The 22,026-nt window shown below is 42.6% G+C and overlaps 1 protein-coding gene across 1 annotated transcript; it reads right to left on the bottom strand.

The window, feature by feature from the left end:
- Positions 1-713: 713 nt before the first annotated feature.
- EFCAB2 (EF-hand calcium binding domain 2) lies at positions 714-21,604 on the bottom strand. Its single transcript, XM_053302085.1, has 7 exons — positions 21,475-21,604; positions 15,511-15,595; positions 13,035-13,107; positions 5,730-5,809; positions 3,359-3,401; positions 3,197-3,263; positions 714-1,617 (listed from the first exon to the last, which is right to left on the bottom strand). The coding sequence occupies exons 1-7, from the start codon at positions 21,506-21,508 to the stop codon at positions 1,502-1,504; spliced, it is 498 nt and encodes a 165-aa protein (XP_053158060.1). The 5' UTR covers positions 21,509-21,604; the 3' UTR covers positions 714-1,501.
- Positions 21,605-22,026: the final 422 nt, after the last annotated feature.

The raw sequence follows: 22,026 nt of genomic DNA, 5'->3' as shown, positions 1-22,026 counted from the left end.
GGCTGAACAGTAATAGGAGTGAAACTGCCCCCCCAAAGGTAATAAAATTTGTAAAACATTAAAAAGTGGGCTAAAAGATCAAAATATCCTTGCCCCAGGAGATCCGCATACTGCTTCATCTAATGTCTTTCTGCAGCAAACTGAAGATTTTCTGGCTCCAGGGTGTTTCATCTGGTTATCTCTCCTGTTTTTTGTTTTTTAAATCTGATTCCTTATGGTTTTATGGTTTGTTTTGATTGTCTGTCTATTGCTATTTTGATTTTATTGTTGCTTTAAAATTTGTTGTTTTTTGTCCAGCCTTGGGCATCATCGTATTAGGGTGAAAAAGATATAATTGGCTGTAATAAATAATAAGCTAGGAGAACAAATCACTCAAAATATCATGCCTCTAACATTAAACATTAGTCCAATAAAAAGGTATTTGTTTTTGCTCCTGTTCCTTGTTAATCTATATCTATCCTATACAAAGGTCTTGTGATAAAGTACACCTTATCCGCTACTTCTTCTGCTAACTCTTTGTGGCAGGTATGTCTCTTTGTAAGGAATCTTAAGCATGAGACTAGGTATCAACAATAAATTGTGGGGTTGTAGCCTCTGAAGGGACCTTCAGCACAAATACAATTCATTCAGGAGAATCTTCTCATATACAAACCAGTTCACTAGGATAGATACAAAGCATACCCAGAGTAAACAGAAAGGCCTTGCAATACACCTAAAAGTCAACAAACTGCTTTTATTGGTACAATAGGGAAGGAGTGTTCCTTAGTCAAGAGCCCTCACCAGTGCTCTGCTTCTAGTTACCGGAAAAACCTTTCAACAGCAGCCCCCATAGACTTCAAGCCTCAACAAACGAGGCTTGACTACTGAACCAAACATTGCATAAGTTCCTTAAGAAGCCTGAACATCCATTGCTTTAGAGTTTCATTGTAATGTCAGTGTTTGACAAGTTCACAAGCCTACACTGAGCAAAGATAAGGATAATCTTAAATAAGAACTTTGATTATAACATTTCTTCAAAACATTAGTCATGTCATTACTTATCTGTTGATTTCCTTGGAAATAGGAACTGATAAGTTCTTATTTTTCTTAGCCTGAGGGCATTCATGAAATTATTCCTAATGCATTTTTCCTCTCAAAATCAGTGGCTGACATCCTAAGGGACTGCAGGGTAGCAGTGGGAGCCCTTGTGCAATTCCCCCACTGCCCTTGCATGAGGGACATCCCTGCAGTCTCCTGAAGCTTGGTTAGGGCGGATCATATTTTGCATCTTCTTGGCCAAATCTGAACTGTAGCTGTCTTTTTCAATTTCATTTCCTTACTTTTGTAGCAACTATCTCTCTGGAATTTTGTTTGTTACTAAGTCAAAAGAGCAATATTTCATAAATAAATGCATTTCAGTAACAGCCTCTGCTGCAATTCATGAAATACAGAGCAACTCCAATGAAACTCATTCACAAATAAGAAGCAAACAGATGAGCCCCAGGAGTTACACAAGAAGCGCTTAGTTTTCATCCACAACCATCATTGATATATAATCTTTGTAGCGAACAGTATTTGTTTCTGGATCTACAGCAGCCGACAGCATTTCCTCCATTTCTTCCTGTGTGAAAGGCTCACCTGCAACAGAAAGAGGATTATTTACAGGTTTCTGTAATATTTCCTACCACTTAACATTCTCAAGCACCCTTGGTGTTTGAATTTGTTTCAAACCACATAAAGAATTATAAGGAAGTACTTTGTTCTTTCATTTATTGTGACAGTCATATCACCTCATTGATAGTGACATTGATGACCTAATTGATCGTGACAGTCATATCACAAAGTTTGCTTCATACATTGTATGACTAGGATGTAGGGCAAATGGTTTTATGTACACACATAATGGCTGACAGTCTAATACTGTGTGCATGCTATTAACAATGCACAAGCAGCACTAGCCCCCACACTAGTCCCTGCACTTCCCAAATGCCGGTGCTCTTCTGTAAGAGCACTACTATTTTCAGAGCTCTCCAAATACTCCAGACCAGAAGCACAGTAGAAACTGACCTTGACGCCAATGTAGTTGTGCTTTTGCGTAAGAGCACGCCCACTTTGGAAGCTCAGAGACTAGCATGGGGGCTATCACTATGCACATGCTGCAGTGGTCAGGACATATTAGCAAGCGAAATTTAAGCAGCAGAGGAGCAGAAAAGTGAACAATTTTGTTTGTTTGTTTGTTTGATTTCTATACTGCCATTCCAAAACTGGCTCAGAGAGGTTTACATTAAAATAAAACTAAAATAAATTAACTATTAAAATCAAAAACTGTAAAAACAACATAAAACCATTATTAAAACAATTAAAACAGTTTTTAAAACCGTTTTAGTTTTGGAAAACCAGGCCAAACCTTTACGGTTTAAAAACAGTTTAAAAACCCTGGAAGGCCTGGCCAAACAGACAGGTCTTAAGGGGTCTCCGTAAGGCCAATAATGAACTCAGATTATGGATTTCTGCCAAGAGTTGCATTCCACAGCCCAGAAGCAGCTACAGAGAAGGCCCGCCTCTGAGTCACCACCAGATGTGTTGGTGGTAACTGAAGATGGACCTCTTCAGATGACCTTAACATGTGGTGGGAATCATGCAGAAGAAGGTGCTCTCTAGGATTAAAAAAACTTATTTTCCCCACTTACACTAGCATAGGTTAGTTTGTCAGCTGTACGCAAGTGCTAGGAAGCTGTACATTCCTGGTCAACAACTAGCTTTCTTGAGGGGCAAGTTTAAGCCTGCCTTGTGCCCTGATAGTTCTTCTTTGCTGGAGGTTTTAAAAAAAAAGACTGGAAGGCCGTCCCTCAGAATGATGTAGCTGATTCCTAAAATGAACAGGGGTTGGGGCTAGAAGACCTTCATAGCCCCTTCTAAGTCTAAAACTCTATTATTCTATTGGGGAATGGGGTGGAGTCAGGGCCCACCAAGCATTCCTCCAAAGTGAGCTGCTGACAATCCAATGACTCCAGTCTCTGCTTCTTGCATACACATTTTTGCCTCTATGCTGGTAACTAGGATATGGTTGCTAATAACTATTCAGAAGGCTGGATTTTGTCCTAGGGTCTCCAGCCAATTCAAACTGTACATGAATTGTACAGGTATGCAAAGTACCATATAAAGACTTGTCCTCATATTCTCAAATGCAAAGCTAATTTTGCAAAAACATGTTTACCTTCTTCAGTCATATACTTGATCAATTCATCTTTAGTAAGGTGTCCACATTTATTCTGATCTAAAACCTAAAAACAATAAGGAACAGAATATGGACTTTTACTTCAACTGTCTCATAGTTTAAGAAGTATTTCCCCCCATACGCAACTGCACTGGTACAAACCTCAAATGCCCGTAAAAGAATATCTTCTGGAACTGGCCGGTATCTAAAATAAATCATTAAATAAAACAGTCAGTGGTGTAATGTGAATTTGAAGGGTTTCTCTGCTACTTTGGAAGCCTATCTTATTCCCCCTATCCTAAAAGGTTCTGCGGGCATATTTGCATGTACCATCAGCACAACATAAAGGTAATGAAGGCATTTTAATGCCATGCTTTTAAAAGTTGCATGAGCTTAATTTACTAGCTTAAACATTAGGGTGAGGTTTACCTGCCCAACCCTAAGCCAAATCTTAGAAATGGATTGTCAAATGGTAGTGGAAACCACATAATAACAAATATTAAGGTGGGGAGGGGGGAGGAAACACTGTAGCAAACATTTTATTTAGGAATGCACTTGCTGCTTTCATATTCCTTTGAAAAAAGGCACAATGTAAAAAGGGAATTAAACCTCTCAGCTTAATTTGATCGAGGACTCAGCAAGCTTTGTCCTGGAATCTATTGTCAGTATTGAGGCTCAGCCTTGGAACATACTGAATAATAAAAAAGAGTGCATTTGAACATGTGATGAGTACCTTCCCCTGCTGACTTAGTAACACTCATAATTCCAAGCACACCTGGACCAAATCTAACAGGATTGTCAGATCTTAAGAGCAAATTACAATTACAATTAAATGTATTTACTATTAATCCAAATCCACAGGCATATTTAAGTATCTATATGCCAGTGTGTGTGTGTCTGGATAATTTACATACTTCTCAGTCCTTGCACTACTAATTAGATGCATCCATTATGTATGCCAGGTACTTTTTAAGCATATTTTGCTAGTGAATTTATGTCATGATCTGAAATGCATTTAAATATATATATGTTGTAGTGATCAGCCACCCCTCCTCCTAAAGAGTTAACCAGAAGAGAACCTTGTCCTGACTGATAGGCTAGTGAGCTCCAGGGCTCAGGCAATCAGCACACCAGGTGGGTGGGACCTAGAGAGCTGTTGGAAGGAAGAAGGCAGCTCTTTGTTAGAGAAAGACATGTGGCCAGGAAGGAAGGCTGCAGGAAAATAACTTTCTAGATCCTTGAAAGATAGGAGGGCAGGAAGCTTGAATTATCCTCTGGAATTTGATGAGTTCAAGAAAAGGAAGCCTGGGCTTTGGCTTCAGGAAGTTTAGTCTAGGGAAAAGTTTGTTTAGTCAGACTTTGTGTTAGAAGTTATATTCCTTTTGTGTGTGTGTGTTTTGCATATTCCTGATACTGTTCTATTATAGCAGGCCTGCTCAACTTAGGCCCCCCAGCTGTTTTTGGACTACAACTCCCATAATTCTCAGCCACAGCAGCCAATAGCCAGGGATTATGGGAATTGTAGGCCAACATCTGCAGGAGGGCCAAAGTTGAGCAGGCCTGTATTATAGTTTACCTACAACGTAATTGAAATAAGAAACACTAGCCTTTGCTCCATAAAGACTCTGTATGCATTTAAGCGTGCTTTTGCATTTTCCTACATACCTGTTCTTTGCAATTTTGTAACCAAGATTTTTAAAGTGTGCGGCCCCAACATCATTTGGGGCAATTTTGAAGTATTCTTGTAACCTACTTAGTATTTGTATCTGTAACTAAAAGCTAAGTAAGCCTCAGACAGAAAAAGTCTGTAGTACCTGAATAAAACTGTTTTTCTTTTTGTTCTTTTATTTTACAAGCCTCTCTAAGTTGGTTTTTAACTCAAGAAGTGGGGCACTAAAGGGGGATTTCTCTTGTGCAAACATGTCTCCTCAGGTGTTCAGAAGCTATCAGTTTTCTCACCATGTGTAGGCTTGCACGTGGAAGATTTTTGTAATTGTTTAGTAGCAAAATAAAGAGAGTTTTCCCTGGAACTCCACCCCAAGCCCAGGGAGGTTCAAACCCTGTAATAAAGAGGGGTGGTGGCGGCAGCCTTTTTTGAACCTACCAATAGTACAGAAGAGTTTTAGAAAAGCCAAGTCATGCAGCTCAGCAGGGATGATTCAGCATTTCTTTCCCTCATGTGAGCTTGCTCTGAGACAAAGGCTTTAATCCACTACATATGTATATTTACGTGTGTGTGTGTGTGTGTGTGTGTGTGTGTGTGTGTATATATATATATATATATATATATATAAAATAATAAATGAAATATAATTATTGATCTCTTTAGAAAAAACTGCTGGCATTTTGAGAAAATCTACAGTTTTCCTGCTACTACAGTTTTAGTGGTTGCATTGACATATCTTTAAAACTATTTTCTCATCACTATGAAGTTTATTCTTTAAATACATGCAGCTATACAAATATTTTAATTAAAACCAGTCATATATACTTGGGCTAAAATTACATATACTGAAATAACTTTTTCTCTTACTTTCTTTCCATTAATACTCTAGTCATCATAGGAAGAAATTTTTCCAAACGAATAAATCCAGTTGGTTCCTCTTCTTCTACCTAAAAATATAAACTTAGTATTAATTAAGGTGACAAGATACAACATGACTGGCTGTGTGAGTAGGGGAGAGATTGAGTGGATCAATGCTGTGAGAGGCCTCTATAGCAGAGAGCTGGATCATGGCCATATTCCCTCCCCACACCTTTCCTCTATTTAAGTTTCCTCTTAAAACTAAAAAGTGCACATAAGCACATTTGCCTGTTCAGAAGATGGCCCCATGACATGGCTCAGACTTCTGACTCAGAAGACTCAGAGCAGGAATGGGAGGATTCGCCTGCTAGTGAGAGCTCAGAGGCACAGCAACAGGAGTTGGCAGGGAGACCAGACTCTGGAGATGAGGATTCGCAACAGCTGCCAGACATTATTTCTGATGGGGAGGAGCCTGGGATTTCACCTGTCTTGAAAAGACGGCTCAAGAGGGAGACTCAATGGAAGTAACGCAGGCGCAGGAGATCACTAGAGACGAAGCAGAAGTGCTGACTCAGGGAAGCCTGATTGGCTGCTGGTTCTCTTGAGCCATATATATTTGGTAGTCTCTCAATTGCTCAGGTGCTGTTTGCAGCTTTTGCTGGTCCACAGACAGTGTGCTATTGAATTCCAAAACTTTGTCCAAGTTCCAGTTTGCCTTGTTTATGCTTTCCTGCTTTGTTCTGTTAATTCCTTGCTTCTGTTGTCCTTCACTATTTTCATTCCTTGCTCTCTGTTTTCTGTTCACTTATTACTCAGTTATTGTTAGAGGGGGGTACCTAGTTCAGTTCAGGGGACTTAATTCATTTACTGTTTTTCTTTGTGAGCCTTTCATTTTTCACTTGTGCAGCTCCGCTGCCACTTTCTGTTAACTCACCGGGGAGCGCTGAAGGGGGTTGTAAATCCTGTTGGGTTTGCCGAGCTAACAGATTTATGACAGCGCATCCAAAACAGTTCTTTTGACTCCTCAGAGCTCAAGGAAGACTTTGGAGATTTGGCACAAGAGCAGTTTAAAGACAGAGGCGCTGTTCCAAACGGACTTCTGGGAAGAAGTCCAGGCCTCTGCAGCCCCTCAAATGCTCCCCAAACTGTGTCCTCTGACTGCCACACTGCGCCCGCCCGGCAGGAATCTCATTCTATACTGCCGGGCAGCCAAGCAAGCATGACTTCTCTCCCTGCTATGCCGCTCCTTTGGGGGTTGTGGGCAGTGAGGGAAGAAACATGGTGGCAACAGCAAATCAGGGAAGCACAGAGGTGCATGTGGGCATGCTGGGACTGCAGCGCTCTGGGCTTCCTGTCATGTACCACTGCTGCCTTTCTCTCTCCCGCTACCCACTGAAAGGATGGCATTCTTTTTCACTTGCTGGGGTTGGCTGCCATGTTCCTTACCCTTACCCTTGCGGGGGCTGTTTCCTTCCAGCCCCAACAAATGGGGAGGAAATGCCATCACTTCAGCAGGCGCAGGCGTGGGAGTAAGGAAAGTGGTGGTGGGTGCCAAGGGAAGCGAGTTAAGGAGAATGCCACCATTTCAACAGGTGACGAGGAAAGAAATTCGTTGGTGGTGGCAACAGGAAGGCTGTCTACTGGTTTCTGGAGGATGGACATGGAAGATTTGCTGGTTCCTGCCACTGCAGCATTTCCTCTCCCACCACTCACTGAAGATCTGCATTCTTCCCCACTCACTGGGGCTGGTTCCACCACTACATTTCTTCCCCCGACTCCTGCCACCTTTGCTGTGGCTGGCATGCTAGAGTGGAGGCGAGGGAGGGAGTTGTGACACTTTAATTGGGCAGCCTGCGTGAACTGCAGCACAGACTCCCTCTGTGAATCTATTCCAAGAATGCTCTGGGCTGCCCTCTTTGCATAGCTGCACCAGGGCTAGGCTCCAACCAGCCAAGAGCAGCGAAGGTTGGGCAAAAAGAACCAAAGTGGCTGGTGAAGCTTTTCTATGTCCACACTGAGCCAATGGTAGGGGAAGGAGTGACGGGACGAAGCGTTGTCAGGAGTCAAGCAGGCTGGGAACTCTGGGACTGCATGGGAGGACGGGGGCCATCTAACCACTGGAAGCAAAAACAAACCATGATGTTGTTGATCATCTGTGAAGAGAATCTCTACTTGTTTTTAGAAGCCTGGTTAAAATCAAACTTGCTTCCACATTGCGTCTGACACAGCCCACAGTTTTGTTTTTCTTTTCTAATGTAGTCTCTAACATTTATATGTCTGAAAAACTTCTAAGGTGGAAGTTTTATTTTTTATAGGAATATCAAGACTTCCTAAGACAAATTCACAGTTAACAGAAGATCAACAGGGTGCATTTTCAGAACTTACAATGAATACAATCTAGTTAATAGAGATAGAATTTTGTATTGCTAACCATTGTACAGGAAAAAAAATGTGGTTTTTCAAAAATTGTCTGTACTAACTACTTATCAATGTATTGTGAGATTGTGAGGAGCTCCAAAAGGATCTCTCCAAACTAGGGAGTGAGTGACAAAATGGCAAATGTGCTTCAATGTTGGCAAGTATAAAGTGATGCACATTGGGACGAAAAACCCCAACTTCAGGTATACGCTGATGGGATCTGAGCTGTCGGTGAATGATCAAGAAAGGGATCTTGGGATCGTGGTGGATAGTTCGTTGAAAGTGTTGACTCAATGTGTGGCAGCTGTGAAAAAGGCCAATTCCATGCTAGGGATCATTAGGAAGGGGATTGAAAATAAAACGGCTAATATTCTAATACCCTTATACAAAACAATGGTGCGGCCACACCTGGAGTACTGTGTACAATTCTGGTCACCACATCTAAAAAAGGACATTGTTGAACTGGAAAAGGCGCAGAAGAGGGCAACCAAGATGATCAGGGACCTAGAGCACCTTTCTTCTGAGGCAAGGCTTCAACACCTGGGGCTATTTAGTTTAGAAAAAAGACTGCAGGGAGACATGATATAGGTTTATAAAATCATGCATGGAGTGGAGAAAGTGGATAGAGAGAAATTCTTCTTCCTCTCACATAACACTAGAACCAGGGGTCATCACATGAAATTGATTCCCGGGATATTTAGGACCAGCAAACAGAAGTATTTTTTCACACAACACATAATCAACTTGTGGAATTCTCTACCACAAGATATGGTGACAGCCAACAACCTGGATGGCTTTAAGAGGGGCTTGGATAACTTCATGGAGGAGAGGTCTATCAACGGCTACTAGTCAGAGGCAGGCGCGTAGCAAGGTTGGAGAGGGCCCAGAGACAAGATTTTAAAATGCCCCCACCCCCAAAGCTCAGCTCATGAAGTAAGAAATCTTAAATGAAGCCGAATAGTGATAACAAAAAGCATAGTAAAAACTATATATATAACCCATGTGCCACAATAGAACATCATCCTAAATTATTTTTTTTAAGGTTTTGTAAATTGTGGACGATGCAAGTCATTTAATGGTACTAGAGAAAGACATGCTGTTCTGGTAGATCCAGGTCTTAACACTCACATCAGTTTCGGAGGATGAATACAACTGAAGGAAGCCCCAGCAGGTGTGCAGCTGAGGGAGTCAGTCATGTGACTTGCCTCTGGGGCCCCCCCAAGGCAGGGGGCCCCCAGACAACTGTCTCCCCTTGCCCTATTATAGTTATGCCCCTGGTCGGAGGGCCACCTCCAGCCTCAAAGGCAGGATGCCTCTGAGTACCAGTTGCAGGGGAGTAACAGCAGGAGAGAGGGCATGCCCTCAACTCCTGCTGTAGGCTTCCAGTGGCATCTAGTGGGCCACTGTGTGAAAAAGGATGCTGGACTAGATGGGCCTTGAGCCCGATCCAGCAGGGCTGTTCTTATGTTCTTATTTTTTACTATAGCATTCCTATGTCATACATGAGGAAAGCAAGAGTGGATGTTTTCAATAACTCAACATTGTCCTCTAGTGGTGATAGTACATTTATGCAAAATATTCCTGTTTCAACCAAAACAATGTTCTCCTTTATACTGCAGACTAATCACTTGCTTTCCTTTCTTTTCCTGATCAAATTCACTCATCTCAAAATTACTTTAATTTGCCTTTTTTTTAGGTTGGTGTCTATAAAATAATATTGTTTCTATTATGCAAGAATGATATGTTGTTACAGTGAACTGATTCCACTGGGGGAGCCATTTCTCTTGGAAGACATGGCTGATTTAAAAACAACAGCCCACATGTTGCGCAACATAATGCAGTGGTGTCAACCCACTCATGCTGCTGTGGACTCATAGCAGAGCCAGCAGATTCAAGCTTTTGTGCAAGAGCACACACACTTCATGTAGTACTCCCATAATCCAAAAATGCTAGTTAGATGGGAAACGCATCGCTGATGACCAAGCAATGTGTCTACCATTTCTGCACTCACTTCCGGAATGCAGGTGTGCTGCTGAAGTATTTGTGTTCTTGAACACAAAAATGAAAGACTGTTGGTGCCTAACATTGCCTAACTTGTCTTTTAAACTCAATGAGACTATTTTGAGTGATTTTCCTTATCATGTCAAACACTTTTTTTAAAATGGTCTTACATATAATTTTTTTGTACTTTTACCATAGACATGTTTCAGCCAAGGGAAAAGAAAATGCAATCTTAGGAATAAGGGACCTACTACTGTGCTGAGATTTGAATAAAGTTGTTCAAAGCAAATCCTCTGGTTGCATAAAACAGCATAGGGAGGCTGGCGGCAGCCCGTGTGAGGCCGCGACCCCACCCCCACATCTGACATCAGATGCAGGGTCCCAGCTAGCCATGCCCCCGCATCTAACATCAGACGTGGGGAACGTGGTCTCCCTCCCAAACGGGGCCGCACGGCCCCATTTGGAATGGAGAGCGGCCCGCGCTGCATTGGGCAGTATGGGCCGATCTCTCTCCTAAATGGGGCCGCGCAGCCCCATTTGGGAGGGAGATCGATTGGCCCCACTGCATTGGCAGCAAGACCAGGAGCAGATCTCTCTGCCTTTGAGGCAGGGAGAGTCACTCCGGCCGCATTGCCAATGCAGCGTGGGCTGATTTCGGCTCCTAACAGGGCCACACAGCCTCATTTGGGACCGAGATAATGCCCCCCGCATCTGACATCAGACGCAGAGGGTGTGTCTGGGGCTGCACTCGTGGCCCCTGATTGGTGGCAGCCCAGGTTCTTTGAACCCATTTGCCCAATGGTGGCTCCACCCCTGGTTGCATGGCTTTCTATAACCACCTGCATTTTGGCTATATGACTATTTTTTGTACACCCGTTAGGATGGGTTTTAGGGGCATGGCACCATGTTCTCCACTTTTCTACCTATTTGTTTTTTTCTACCTAAGCCTGCCTACAATGTGCATTCCCCCTGCTGGCATTGTTTATTTCCAAAAACCTATCGGGCGACAGCGTACCTCCCTGCCGCCCTGTTGCCCTCATTGGCTGGAAGTACCGGGCGTGCATGGGCCTGTTGTGTGTGCACATGTGCATGGCAGACAGGCGCGTGCACGCATGCAATGGACACATGCGCACCCGGTACTTCCGGCCACTTCTGGCTGATGAGGGCAACAGGGCGGCAGGGAGGTAAGCTGTTACCCCGAAGGTTTTTGGAAATAAACGATGCTGGCGGGGAAAATGTGGCGGGAGGGGTAAGTGCACCCTCCCCCCACCCTTAAAGTGCCAAGCTTGCTGCTTCCGGACCACCTGGCCGCAGTTCTGTGCACATCACTAAGCAAGAATAATCCCTGCAAGTTAACGTGAATTCTGTTGAGCTTGCAACTTGTATTTCTTACATTACAAATATGCTTGATTCTCAATGAACTTTGAACCAAGTCAGAGTAATTTTTCCTGACTGATGAAGAAATAAAAATCTACTTTGTAATATACTGCTATGGCTGCTGGATTGCCATCCTTTGCTGTGCGGATTACTTCTGAGTATTATATTTATTTATTATTTATTTATTTGATTTATATACCACCCTTCCAAAATGGCTCCGAGTAGTCTGGGATGTTTAATTGATATTCCTTGAATGAGAGTGACTAGGAATCTCTCCATTCTGCCTCTGGAAAGTGAAACACTTCAGTCAGTGGGAAAAGCAGATAAACTGTGTTGTTACAGTTTCACTTGCAGGGAGTTTTTAAGCTAGTTAGCAGGGGTCCATATGGTTGCTCTCTGAAAAGAGTATAGGATCAGCAGGTCTGCTGCCTTGTTTTTAGGAGTCTGCTTGCTTTAACTAGATTTTGCATATATATTTGTAAATAAGCAGATTGTAGACAATATGGTCTCATTTCTATGCCACCCAAACCATGTGCCAGCTGCTTTTCTGTAGCTACTGACATGCACCCACATAGATGGTGTCAATCATATTGGTCTTCCCCATGGAATCATAGAGTTGTAAAGTTGGAATGATCAATGGTCTTTGTAGGTCTAGTCCAATTCTCTGCTTGATGCAGGAATCTGCTACAGCATCCCTGACTGATGGCCATTCAAAGTCTGTTTGAAAACCAGTTTGCGAGGCAGGCTGTCCCACTGTTGAACAGCTCTTACAATTAGGAAGTTTCTCCTACTGTCAAGCCTGAATCTGCTTCCTTGTATTTCACCTCATTAGTTCTAGTCCTGACCTTGGGAGCAAAGTCTGCTCCTTCTCTTATGTCAAGCCAATCTATTCAATTGCTATTGCCAAGCCAATCTATTCAATGCTTTTTGTACATAATTTTTTGTACATAAATTTGCCTTTTTGTACATAAATACGGGACTTTACATTTGTCTCGGCTAAACTTCACCTGATTGGTTTTGGTCCAAGAGTCAAGCCTGACAAGATAGTTATGAAACTTGATTCTGCCAGAAGGCAGAAACTTGATTCTGCAGAATCATATCACATTTATTTGTGTCATCTACAAATTAGATAAGCATTTCCTCTACTCTCTCCCTCCCAACAGGGTGCTAGTTCCATTTTTGGAGGTTGTGCAGTTGGTACCAGCCTACATAACTGGCTCACTTAAATGTTAGCTAGCTCCATGGGAACTGGAGTTCAGGTTCCAAATGACTCTAGTGCTCTCTCATCCAAAGGAAGTAAAATCCTAGAGTACTTCTTCTGAACCTCACTATTTGGGGAAATGGGGAGTGCTTCGCAATAACAATGTTACCTCGGAAGAAGTTCTAGAAGTTGCTACAAGGCAAACTGAGTTACTCCATTTGGTGAATGAAATTCCTCCATATCAGATTTCAGAAAAGTTATCAGAAAAGTTATCAGATTTCCTTAAAATAGTAGAACTTCCAAAATATATAGATTACCTCTGCAAGCATATCATGTAGCTCGCCCTCACTTGGGCAGCAGCCAAGTGATCTAATGATTGTGCCAATCTCTCTGAAAGAGAAAACTTCTTTGTTAGTAAATCAACAGTATAATGCCAATCTTGTCTAGCAGCTCTTTAAAATCATTGGCTGACAAGCTGCGCAGGGTAACATGAGCAGTTCTGAACCACCCACACCACTGCAGATGTCTAAAAGAACACCTATTGTGTTGCAGAAATGGACTGGTGTGTTACTACTTAAAACTGTGCAATTGCAGTTCCACAGTGCTATGTACATCATTTCCAATCTATGTAGCACTGTGGAAGTGCAATTGAGCAATTAAGTAGTAGTGCACCAGCTCTGTTCCACAACACCATTGGCATTGTTTCAGATGCCCGCAGTGGTGCGGGCAGTTCAGAACCACCCATGTTATGCTGCAAGTGTACCAGCCACTAACATTTTCAACAGTTCTCTTTTATGTATTTATTATTTCATATATTTATTATTTTTATACTGCCTCATATACAAAGCTCTGGGTGGTTTGCAATTTCAAAACTTTAAATCAAAATAGTTTAAAATATAAATAAAATAACTTTAAAACTTTAATCTTTAAAAATTATGGACTAAAAGCCTGATTAAACAGGTATGTTTTCAGATTTTTCTTTTACCAAATGAGCTGGTGGCAGCCGCAACTGTACTTCCCCATATTATCTTAACAGGCAGTGGCGTTCATGGAGAAGAAGTTCTCTTAAACACCTAGGACCCAAGCTATTCAAGGCTTTATAGGTAATAACCAGCACTTTGTATTGGCAGTTAGTGTAGTTCTTTTAGAATGGAAGTAATGTGGTATGTTCTGGTAGCCCCGGAGACCAATCTGGCTGCTGCATTCTGTACCTGTTGCAATTTCCAGACTACATACAAAGGCAATCCGACATAGAGCGCATTGTAGTAGTTAAGCCTGGATGTTATTAGCAGGTACATTACTGTTTTAAAACCGTTTATCTCCAGAAATGGATGTAGTTAGTGTATCAGTCAAAATCAATAAAAAACACTCCTGCCTACTGCCTCAACCTGAGACATCAGGGAGAGGTTTGAGTCGAGAAGTACTTCCAGACTAGTACCTGCTCATTCTGAGGAGTTTAACCCCATCCAGAACAGGCAGATCTAAACCACTTCCAAAGTTCCAACTTCCCACAATAAGTACCTCTGTCTTGTTTGGATTCAGCTTCAGTTTATTCTCCCTCATCCAGCCCATTACCAACTCCAGGTAGGCATTTACAGAAATTAGGCCATTTCCACCCACCACCCACTCAGTCACCTTGCCCAACCCTTGGAGATTGGAGGCAGGTCTATAATTCCCTAACTCTGAGGGATCCAATGTAGGTTTTTCAAAAGTGGTCTAATAATTCCCTCCTTGAGACAAGGAGATATCTTGCCCTCCCTCAGAAAGGTATTAGTGATATTAACAAGATAATTAATAACCCCTCTCTTAGATAACAATTAATAACCCCTCTCTTAGATTGTATAAGCCATGTCAGGCAAGGATCAAGAAGACAGGTGGTAAGGCAAACTGCCTCAAGAAGCTTTTCGAAGTCCTCAGGAGTCACAAACTGAAACTGATCCAATTTAACCATTCAAGGGAAGCTGGTGGACAGCTCTACAGTAGACTCTGCAATTACTGTAGAACCCAGTTTGGCTCGAATATGAGAAATTTTATCCGCACAAAAACCTCAATAAAAGCATCACCATGGATAACTGATGGATCCAAATTCTGATTCAAGGGAGGAAGGGCATGTACTAACCCTCTCACAACCTTAGACAATTCCGCTGAATGTAAGCTTGTGGAAGCAATATGGGCAGAAAGGAACTGCTTCTTTGCCAGAGCATAACATTGCCAGAACATGTCTTCAATTGTGTTCTGTGTGGTAATCTGTCGGATTCAAACGGAGTCTTTTTCCACTTGCGCCTTAGCTGTCTACCTTACCACTTCAGCCCCTGTAGTTCTTCCGTATACGAAATCGCCATGAGATGCTAGTTTTTGGCAGTATATAGCTATGCCAAACAATAAGACTGAGTAGGACCAGGAAGAGGGCGGAGCCGAGGCCTTTGCTCTTCCTGCTCCCAGTACTTGCTCCAGGCTTTTTTGAGTCCCTTTAGTGCCTGCTGTGACCTGTATCTCACGGGCTGAACTTGGACAGTGGCAGAGCAGCTGCCATGTATATCTACGTTCAGTTTATTAATTGTATCTCTAGCTCCAGTTTATGAACTGAAATGAAGTCCTGTACTGCTGATTAAATATTAACTGTGTTGCATACTGCAAGAATTGCATAGAATATTCTAGTTATTGTGCAAATAATTATTGTAAATATCTTTTCAGAACAATTTTTAAAAAACCAACACAAATCAGCACTGATTTCTTATTAGAACATCACTGCCTAAAACAGTTAATTATTTCTGAAAGAAGGATCCTCCATACCTGACATCCACAGTTTTATTGCACTCATGGTCAAACACTTCAAATGCATCTGTAATCTTCTTCTGAATCTCTGCTATTACAGACTCTGCCAAAAATAAAAATAAAAAGACACACACACAACAAACCCTGACATTAAATTAAAATAAATTAAAAGCTTAATTAAAATTTAACCTCTTCTTTTTCTGAGTAAAGTATGTTTCTTACTCTCATTGCCAAATTGATTCAGATTTTGTCTTTTTAATTACTCCTGAGGAATTCCAATTATGAGCACAATTTAGAGAGGAGTAACTACTCCCAATCTAGTCAGCAAAGCAAGCTTTTTCTAGACCTCAGCTCTAATCTCACCAAAAGCATGTAATAATATTAGTGAAATTTGACCTTGATAGAAAGCAATGCCATACTAATTCAATTGTGCGGAACGAATTAAGTTTTTAATACTATTAATCTTTTTAATGCAATTATGATCCTGAGAACAGTTTTGCCATTGTTTGCAAATGTAAAATATACATTTCTAGTTGTTAATAAGGAATATATATGATTCAACAGTTTTCCAGCATCCTTCATTTGGATAGGCAAAATAGGTAAGTCAGTATAAATCTACAGTTCTGCAGCTATTAAACCATATATCAGAGGGCCAATTCTCATTAAGCTTCTTAGACAGAGAACCCCAGCAAGACATATGCATGATGGTCTGCATATGCAACAATATCTAGTAAATAAAATATAAACTGGTGTTTGGTTGTTTTTTAAATTATTGTCAGCTGCCTTGAAAGGTGAGGTTGAAAGATCTGGATTTAAACAAACAAACAAACAAACAAACAAACAAACAAACTTTTTGCCTGATATATATGAGTTCCACATTTGGCAAATCACAAATTTGTAAGGGGTACATCATATATTATTCAACAGGAAAAGAACACTCATATTTGAAAAAGCAAAAAATTACTGCAAAATTGATCTGTTGTTTCAAATTAATTATATACAAATTATTTTGAATGTCAAATTAACTGCCATCAGCTAGATCAACTAAGGGTGAGTGCAAAAAGCTGCTGTGTCTGTGTAACAGTCTTTAATCTGGCCCCTTACCCAATGTAGGGATCATCTCTTATCAGAAGGAAGAGGGAAGATATGCAAGAATCTCCATTCCTTCCTACCTTGGCCCACTGCACATTTGTTTCAGGAGAAAGGGAAAGGAGATCTGCAAACACTACTAGACTCATAGATCTCTAGATTGACAGCATTTGAATAAATTTCATTAATATACTTCAGTCCCCTAATTCTGATCCTTTGTATTGTTTAAAAAACATGGCTGTTGGATGTCATCTTAAAATCAGATATTTTATAGAGTATTAAATCAGATCGATGTATAGCCCATCTGTGATTTCTGCAGCTGCACCATGGAAACTAGAAAATATATCCTTATTCCATCAAGCTACTATGCTAAAAGAATGAACACAGGAATGGCTGTGCCTTTTATTTACTCATAATATTCTCCCACTGGTACTATAATCTGAAGAGAATTGTTGAATAGTTAAGGTGTGCCCCAAAATGAGCCTCAAAATCCTGCTGAAGAAAAAATGTGATTAATTTCCCCCTTAATACTCCTTCATTTTAGCAAATTTAGCAAACACCTTGCAAATATATTATTAAAATTTATGTTTAAAGTCTGAGGCATAACAGACAGATTACGTCAAAGTGTTGCTTAGGCTGCAGTCTGAAATACATTCTTACTCAGTGTGGCACATACTTCTGAGTAAGCATGCTTAGGATTGCTCAACACAAACATAAAAAAGAAAAGATAGAAGGCCACATTTGAATTAATGAGACAATTATAATAATAAAGTGAGCAAAGAATATCACCAAACCAGGGATGGGATGCTGGTGGACGAAGAGCAGCAGCACATGGCATCTGAAGAAACACATTGTTGTTTTCAAAATGCTATGGTGATCCTATGGCATTAGTGGCATCCTATCATGGCATCCTATGGCATTATTTTCTACATATAATAATGTGAAGAAAAGGACTAAGGCTACAATCCAGAGTACACTTAAAACGGAGTGAGCCCTATTAAGCTCTGTGGTAGGACTTGCATGGAGGACTGCCTTCTCCTAGATAAGGCTTCCCCAACCTGTGGCCCTCCAGATGTTGCTAAACTACAATTCCCATCATCCTAGCCACAATAAGTTGTAGCTGGGGGTGATGGAAATTGTAGTTCGGCAACATCTGGAGGGCCGCAAGTTGGGGAAGCCTGTCCTAGAGCAATCTGACCAGCTCATAGCACTTTATGAGGACATTCTATGAGGTGAGTCTCACAAGCAGTGAGACTAGCCAGGAAGGGGTTTGGGGGAGAGCGGGCTTAGCCTGCTCTCCCCGCAGACGAGCACGCTGGCAGCCCTGGGCAGCTGGACTGGCTGCCCACACGACTGCCGGCTCCGTCACGGAGGGGCTGTGGGGATCGGGGGCCGCATGACCCCCAGAAGTTCCAGGATGCCCCATGCAAGCAGGGCATCATGGAGAGACCCCCCCAGTGCCGGGAGGCTTGTTTCAGCCTCCTGGCGGGGATCTCTTCATGTGTTGCCGCGGTGTGGAGCCGCGGCATGGCAACACATGATCGAAAAGACGGGGTTAGCGGAGCGCTCGCTCCTCTAACCTTGTCTAAGGGGAGGGGGAATTAGGAGGGTTTGCTGCCGGGAGCCGCGTGGCTCCCGTGGCAGCAGATGATCGGGCAAAAGCAGGCTAGGCTCCCTTAGCCCGCTTTTGCCCAATTGTAAGAATCCCTTCTATGTGTGCAATTTCCATTGGAAGTATATTTGGCAGCCATACAGGAAAGGGCCTTTTCAGCAGTGGCCCCCATTAAGGATGTGCACGGAACCAGTTCATGCACTCCCAGGAAGGCAGAGGGGTAGCTTTAAAGGACAGGGAAGGTGCTGCCTCCCTGTCAGCCCCCGCCCCACCATTTCCCCTCCACCAGCACCCTCCAAAAAAGTGGGCATGCTGGATTGCACCGTTCTTCATATGCATTAGTACAATGTTACATGTCTAGGCACATAGGAAGCTGCCATATACTGAGTCAGACCATAGGTCCATCTAGCTCAGTATTGTCTACACAGACTGGCAGCAGCTTCTCCAAGGTTGCAGGCAGAAATCTCTCTCAGCCGTATCTTGGAAATGCCAGGAGGAAACTTGGAACCTTCTGCTCCATCCCCTAAGGGTAATATCTTAATGTGCTCACACATCTAGTCTCCCATTCATATGCAACCAGGGCAGACCCTGCTTAGCTAAAGGGTCAAGTCATGCTTGCTACCAAAAGACCTTTTTAGTGCATCATTTGTAACATGATTGAACTGACACCATAAGAAGATGAATCTGCCCCTTTGCATATCTACAATGTCCGAATGTACATCTAGTCTCCAAAACCTACTGATTTCATAGAAACTTCCGAGTATAATATATTAAGAGTACATTCTTTGTACAGCACAACCTTCATCAAAATTACATACAAAGATAACAAAAATAAATAAGATAATATGACCTGAGAGACTCACCAACCTTGGAAACTATACACAGGAATACCCTAGAGATTAATTATTAGTCTGTATGATGGCTGTTATTGTTTAGAGTGAGACAAAGAATATCAACACATATTTCTAATTTACATTGGAAGACTGGTTAACAGAATAAAAACCAGAATCAAGAGTTTTGTATCAGAAAGTTTTAAGAGTAGATGGAATTTCAGAAAATGTAATATACCACATTTATTGGAGTCATAGAGCTGATTTAAGCTGTTTTCCAGATAAATCACAAGGCTCTCCACTTTGCTTCCCCTCCCCTCCTATTTTTCAAGCGGTTTGTTTCTGCACAGCAAGATTTCCTTTTCAATTCAGTGGAGGGGGCAGGTTTATATGTGAAAGGATAAAGAAAAAGAACTGTTCTCTCTACTGAAATGAACCCCTTAAATGGGAGTGGTCTGTACATCAAAGATCTTGCACATATAAAAAGCCAGTGGACTGAGACAAAAAATTGAAGTTGATGTATTATGCTCAAACTACCTTACCTCTTGTAAAATGTTCAGTAAATGTATAAAACTATGTTATTATATAAATGTAATCAGACTCAAGATATAAATTGCAAGTAAATCTTGCAAATTTCTGTAAGACATGTTAGCCTGGTATACTTAACAGTAGCTGGATATGCTGTCATTTACTCCAGTGCCAGATATATTTCAGAGGTGGACACTGATTTCATCATCCTACAATACTGTAGTCTATTAAATTAATTTGGGAATTAGGGAACTACATTTTGTTACTGTAGTAATAAAACCCTTCGAGAAGACAAGACTGTGGGGAAGGAGAACCATAAGAAAATTAGGGCATCCCTGCTAGATCAAGCCCAAGGCCTATCTAGTCCAGTATCCTGTTTCATACAGTGGCCCACCAGATGCCTCTGGGGATCCCACAGGCAAGAGGTGAGGGCATGCCTTCTTTCCTACTGTTGCTCTCCTACAACTGGTATTGAGAGGCATTGTACCTCTAAGGCTGGAGGTGGCCTATAGCCACCAGTCTAGTAGCCATTGATAGACCTGTCCTCCATGGATTTTTCTAAACCCTTTAAACCCTTTAAAGCTAGTGGTCATCACATCCCATGGCAAAGAATTCCATAGATTAATTATGCGCTGTGTGAAAAAGTACTTCCTCTTTTCAGTCCTAGATTTCCTGGACTTCAGTTTCATGGGATGACCATGTGGGCTCAGGTTGTGTGCAGACCATCTGAACCCATCTGCAGTGACAGTCTAGACAGTCTCTAGTTGTGGAAGACTTGTGAGAGTGTTTAATGCTGGGCTATCTTGAAAACAGCGCTGCTAGTTGAAAAAACAAAGCAAAACAATTCTGGAGCTAAGAATGAAATGTATTGTGGCTTTCACAGCACCTGTGATTTTCATAATGCACTAAATATGTCTTTGAAGTATTTATGAAAATGTATTGTTCATGAGAACCATTTTAAAATGAAATGCATATTCTCACAAAATTGAGGAATTTTCTTCAAATTACTGTATAATCAGGGGAAATGGGGGGGGGGGGAGATCACCTGTGGATATAGTCTAAGAGAAGCTTCCATATGTCACCGGGATATGCACTGCAACAATCCTTTTGTTGCAATAAGTGAGGCTCATTTAAAATGGGCAGCAAGCAAGCTATCATGCAGAGCAGGAACACATGTAGACTTCATGTACTGCCCAAAATGCGGTGGAGGGCCCGGGCCATGCTTAAACGCAAATGATTTGCTTGAAGTATGCAAAAATAACAAAGAGACCTGCGGCCCTGGAGAAGAATGAATTTATTATAGCAGAAGTTTTCGTGGACTACAGTGTGGGCTCTAGTAGTCCACGAATGTTGATCCCATAAATTAGTCCTTAAGGTGCCACAGAATTCTTCGTTGTTTTTGCTGCAACAGAACCACCCAATTCCCCCCACCTCACCGCTTGAAGTATGCAGCAGGGGTGTAGCGATAACGGAGCGGGAGGTTCAAAGAACCCGGGGCCCCCAGCTCCTGAGGGCCCCCCAGTGCCACCCCTCCCTGTTTTCTTCATTATCGCCCTCCTCCACACGGCCCCCTCTCCCCTAGCTATGGCCCCGGCACGCAGGCATTGCGACGATTGCTGGGGAGAGCGTGGGAGGGGGCGTCTTAATCTAGGCGGCGAGCGAGGTACTGCGAAAGGCCGTACTGATGTGGAGGGAAATCGCACGTGGAGGGCAACAGATGGCGCTACAGGGATGGTAATGGGGAGCGGCCCGTGACCACCGTCGGAGCGGACTGCAGCCGCCCTCGCAACAAAGCTATGTTCCCGACGACGACCCCGTGGGAGGTCTTTCACCACAAGACGAAGTGCTGGCTGGGCAGCAGGCAGAAAGAGCCGCCCTCGAAGTGATTCCTCAGCCCCGTTTCTCGAGCGTTCTTCTTCTTACCCGCAGCAGCTCCCTCTTTCTCCTCAGCCGCCATGCCGTCTCCTCAGCGGTTGCCAGGGAGACGCCACACGCGCGCTGGCTGGGCCTAGCCCGGCCCCGCTCTGCCCTCGCCGTCACCCTCCCTCCCCTCCCTCCCTCGGCGGCCCGCGCTCAGGCCCAGCTGCCCACTGGTGCCCACCCCAGCGGAGCCTGCAGTGCCGGGAGGCTCCTTTCTCTCGGTCGTCTGCTCGCTCCCTCCTCCTCTAACTATGTTAGTGTTCGCAGACTGAGGGAATGTGTTGCTAGGACGAGTTTTCAAAAAGAGAGAAAATTCTCAGAAAACAACAAGCAGGTAGCAATCCAGTTTTTTCCCCCCCACCCCTAGTTCAAAATTAGCAATATTTCTGAATTCTGATAGCTTTGGGGTTTTAAAAAATGGAGGGACATGGTCAGAGTTTTGTTTTAAGACATATCTGAATAACTTCTGAATAATGTAGAATTACTTTGTAGCGTCAGATTAATACTGCCTAATGCCAGATGGGTGGAGTCTGGTTTTAGTTCTTGCGATGTGAG

The sequence above is a fragment of the Hemicordylus capensis genome, chromosome 1 (assembly GCF_027244095.1).
Source record: "Hemicordylus capensis ecotype Gifberg chromosome 1, rHemCap1.1.pri, whole genome shotgun sequence".
Taxonomy (NCBI): domain Eukaryota; kingdom Metazoa; phylum Chordata; class Lepidosauria; order Squamata; family Cordylidae; genus Hemicordylus; species Hemicordylus capensis.
The sequence above is the reverse complement of the archived record's forward strand: the minus strand, read 5'-3'. Positions and strand labels throughout refer to the sequence as shown.

Bases quoted from the DNA above. Each gene is read 5' to 3' on its own strand.
- EFCAB2 (XM_053302085.1), bottom strand. From the start codon at position 21,508: ATGGCGGCTGAGGAGAAAGAGGGAGCTGCTGCGG. The intron at 15,596-21,474 runs GTAAGAAGAAGA...TATTTTTGGCAG, and splicing joins GAAAGAGGGAGCTGCTGCGG to AGTCTGTAATAGCAGAGATT. The intron at 3,264-3,358 runs GTTTGTACCAGT...TATTGTTTTTAG, and splicing joins TTCTTTTACGGGCATTTGAG to GTTTTAGATCAGAATAAATG.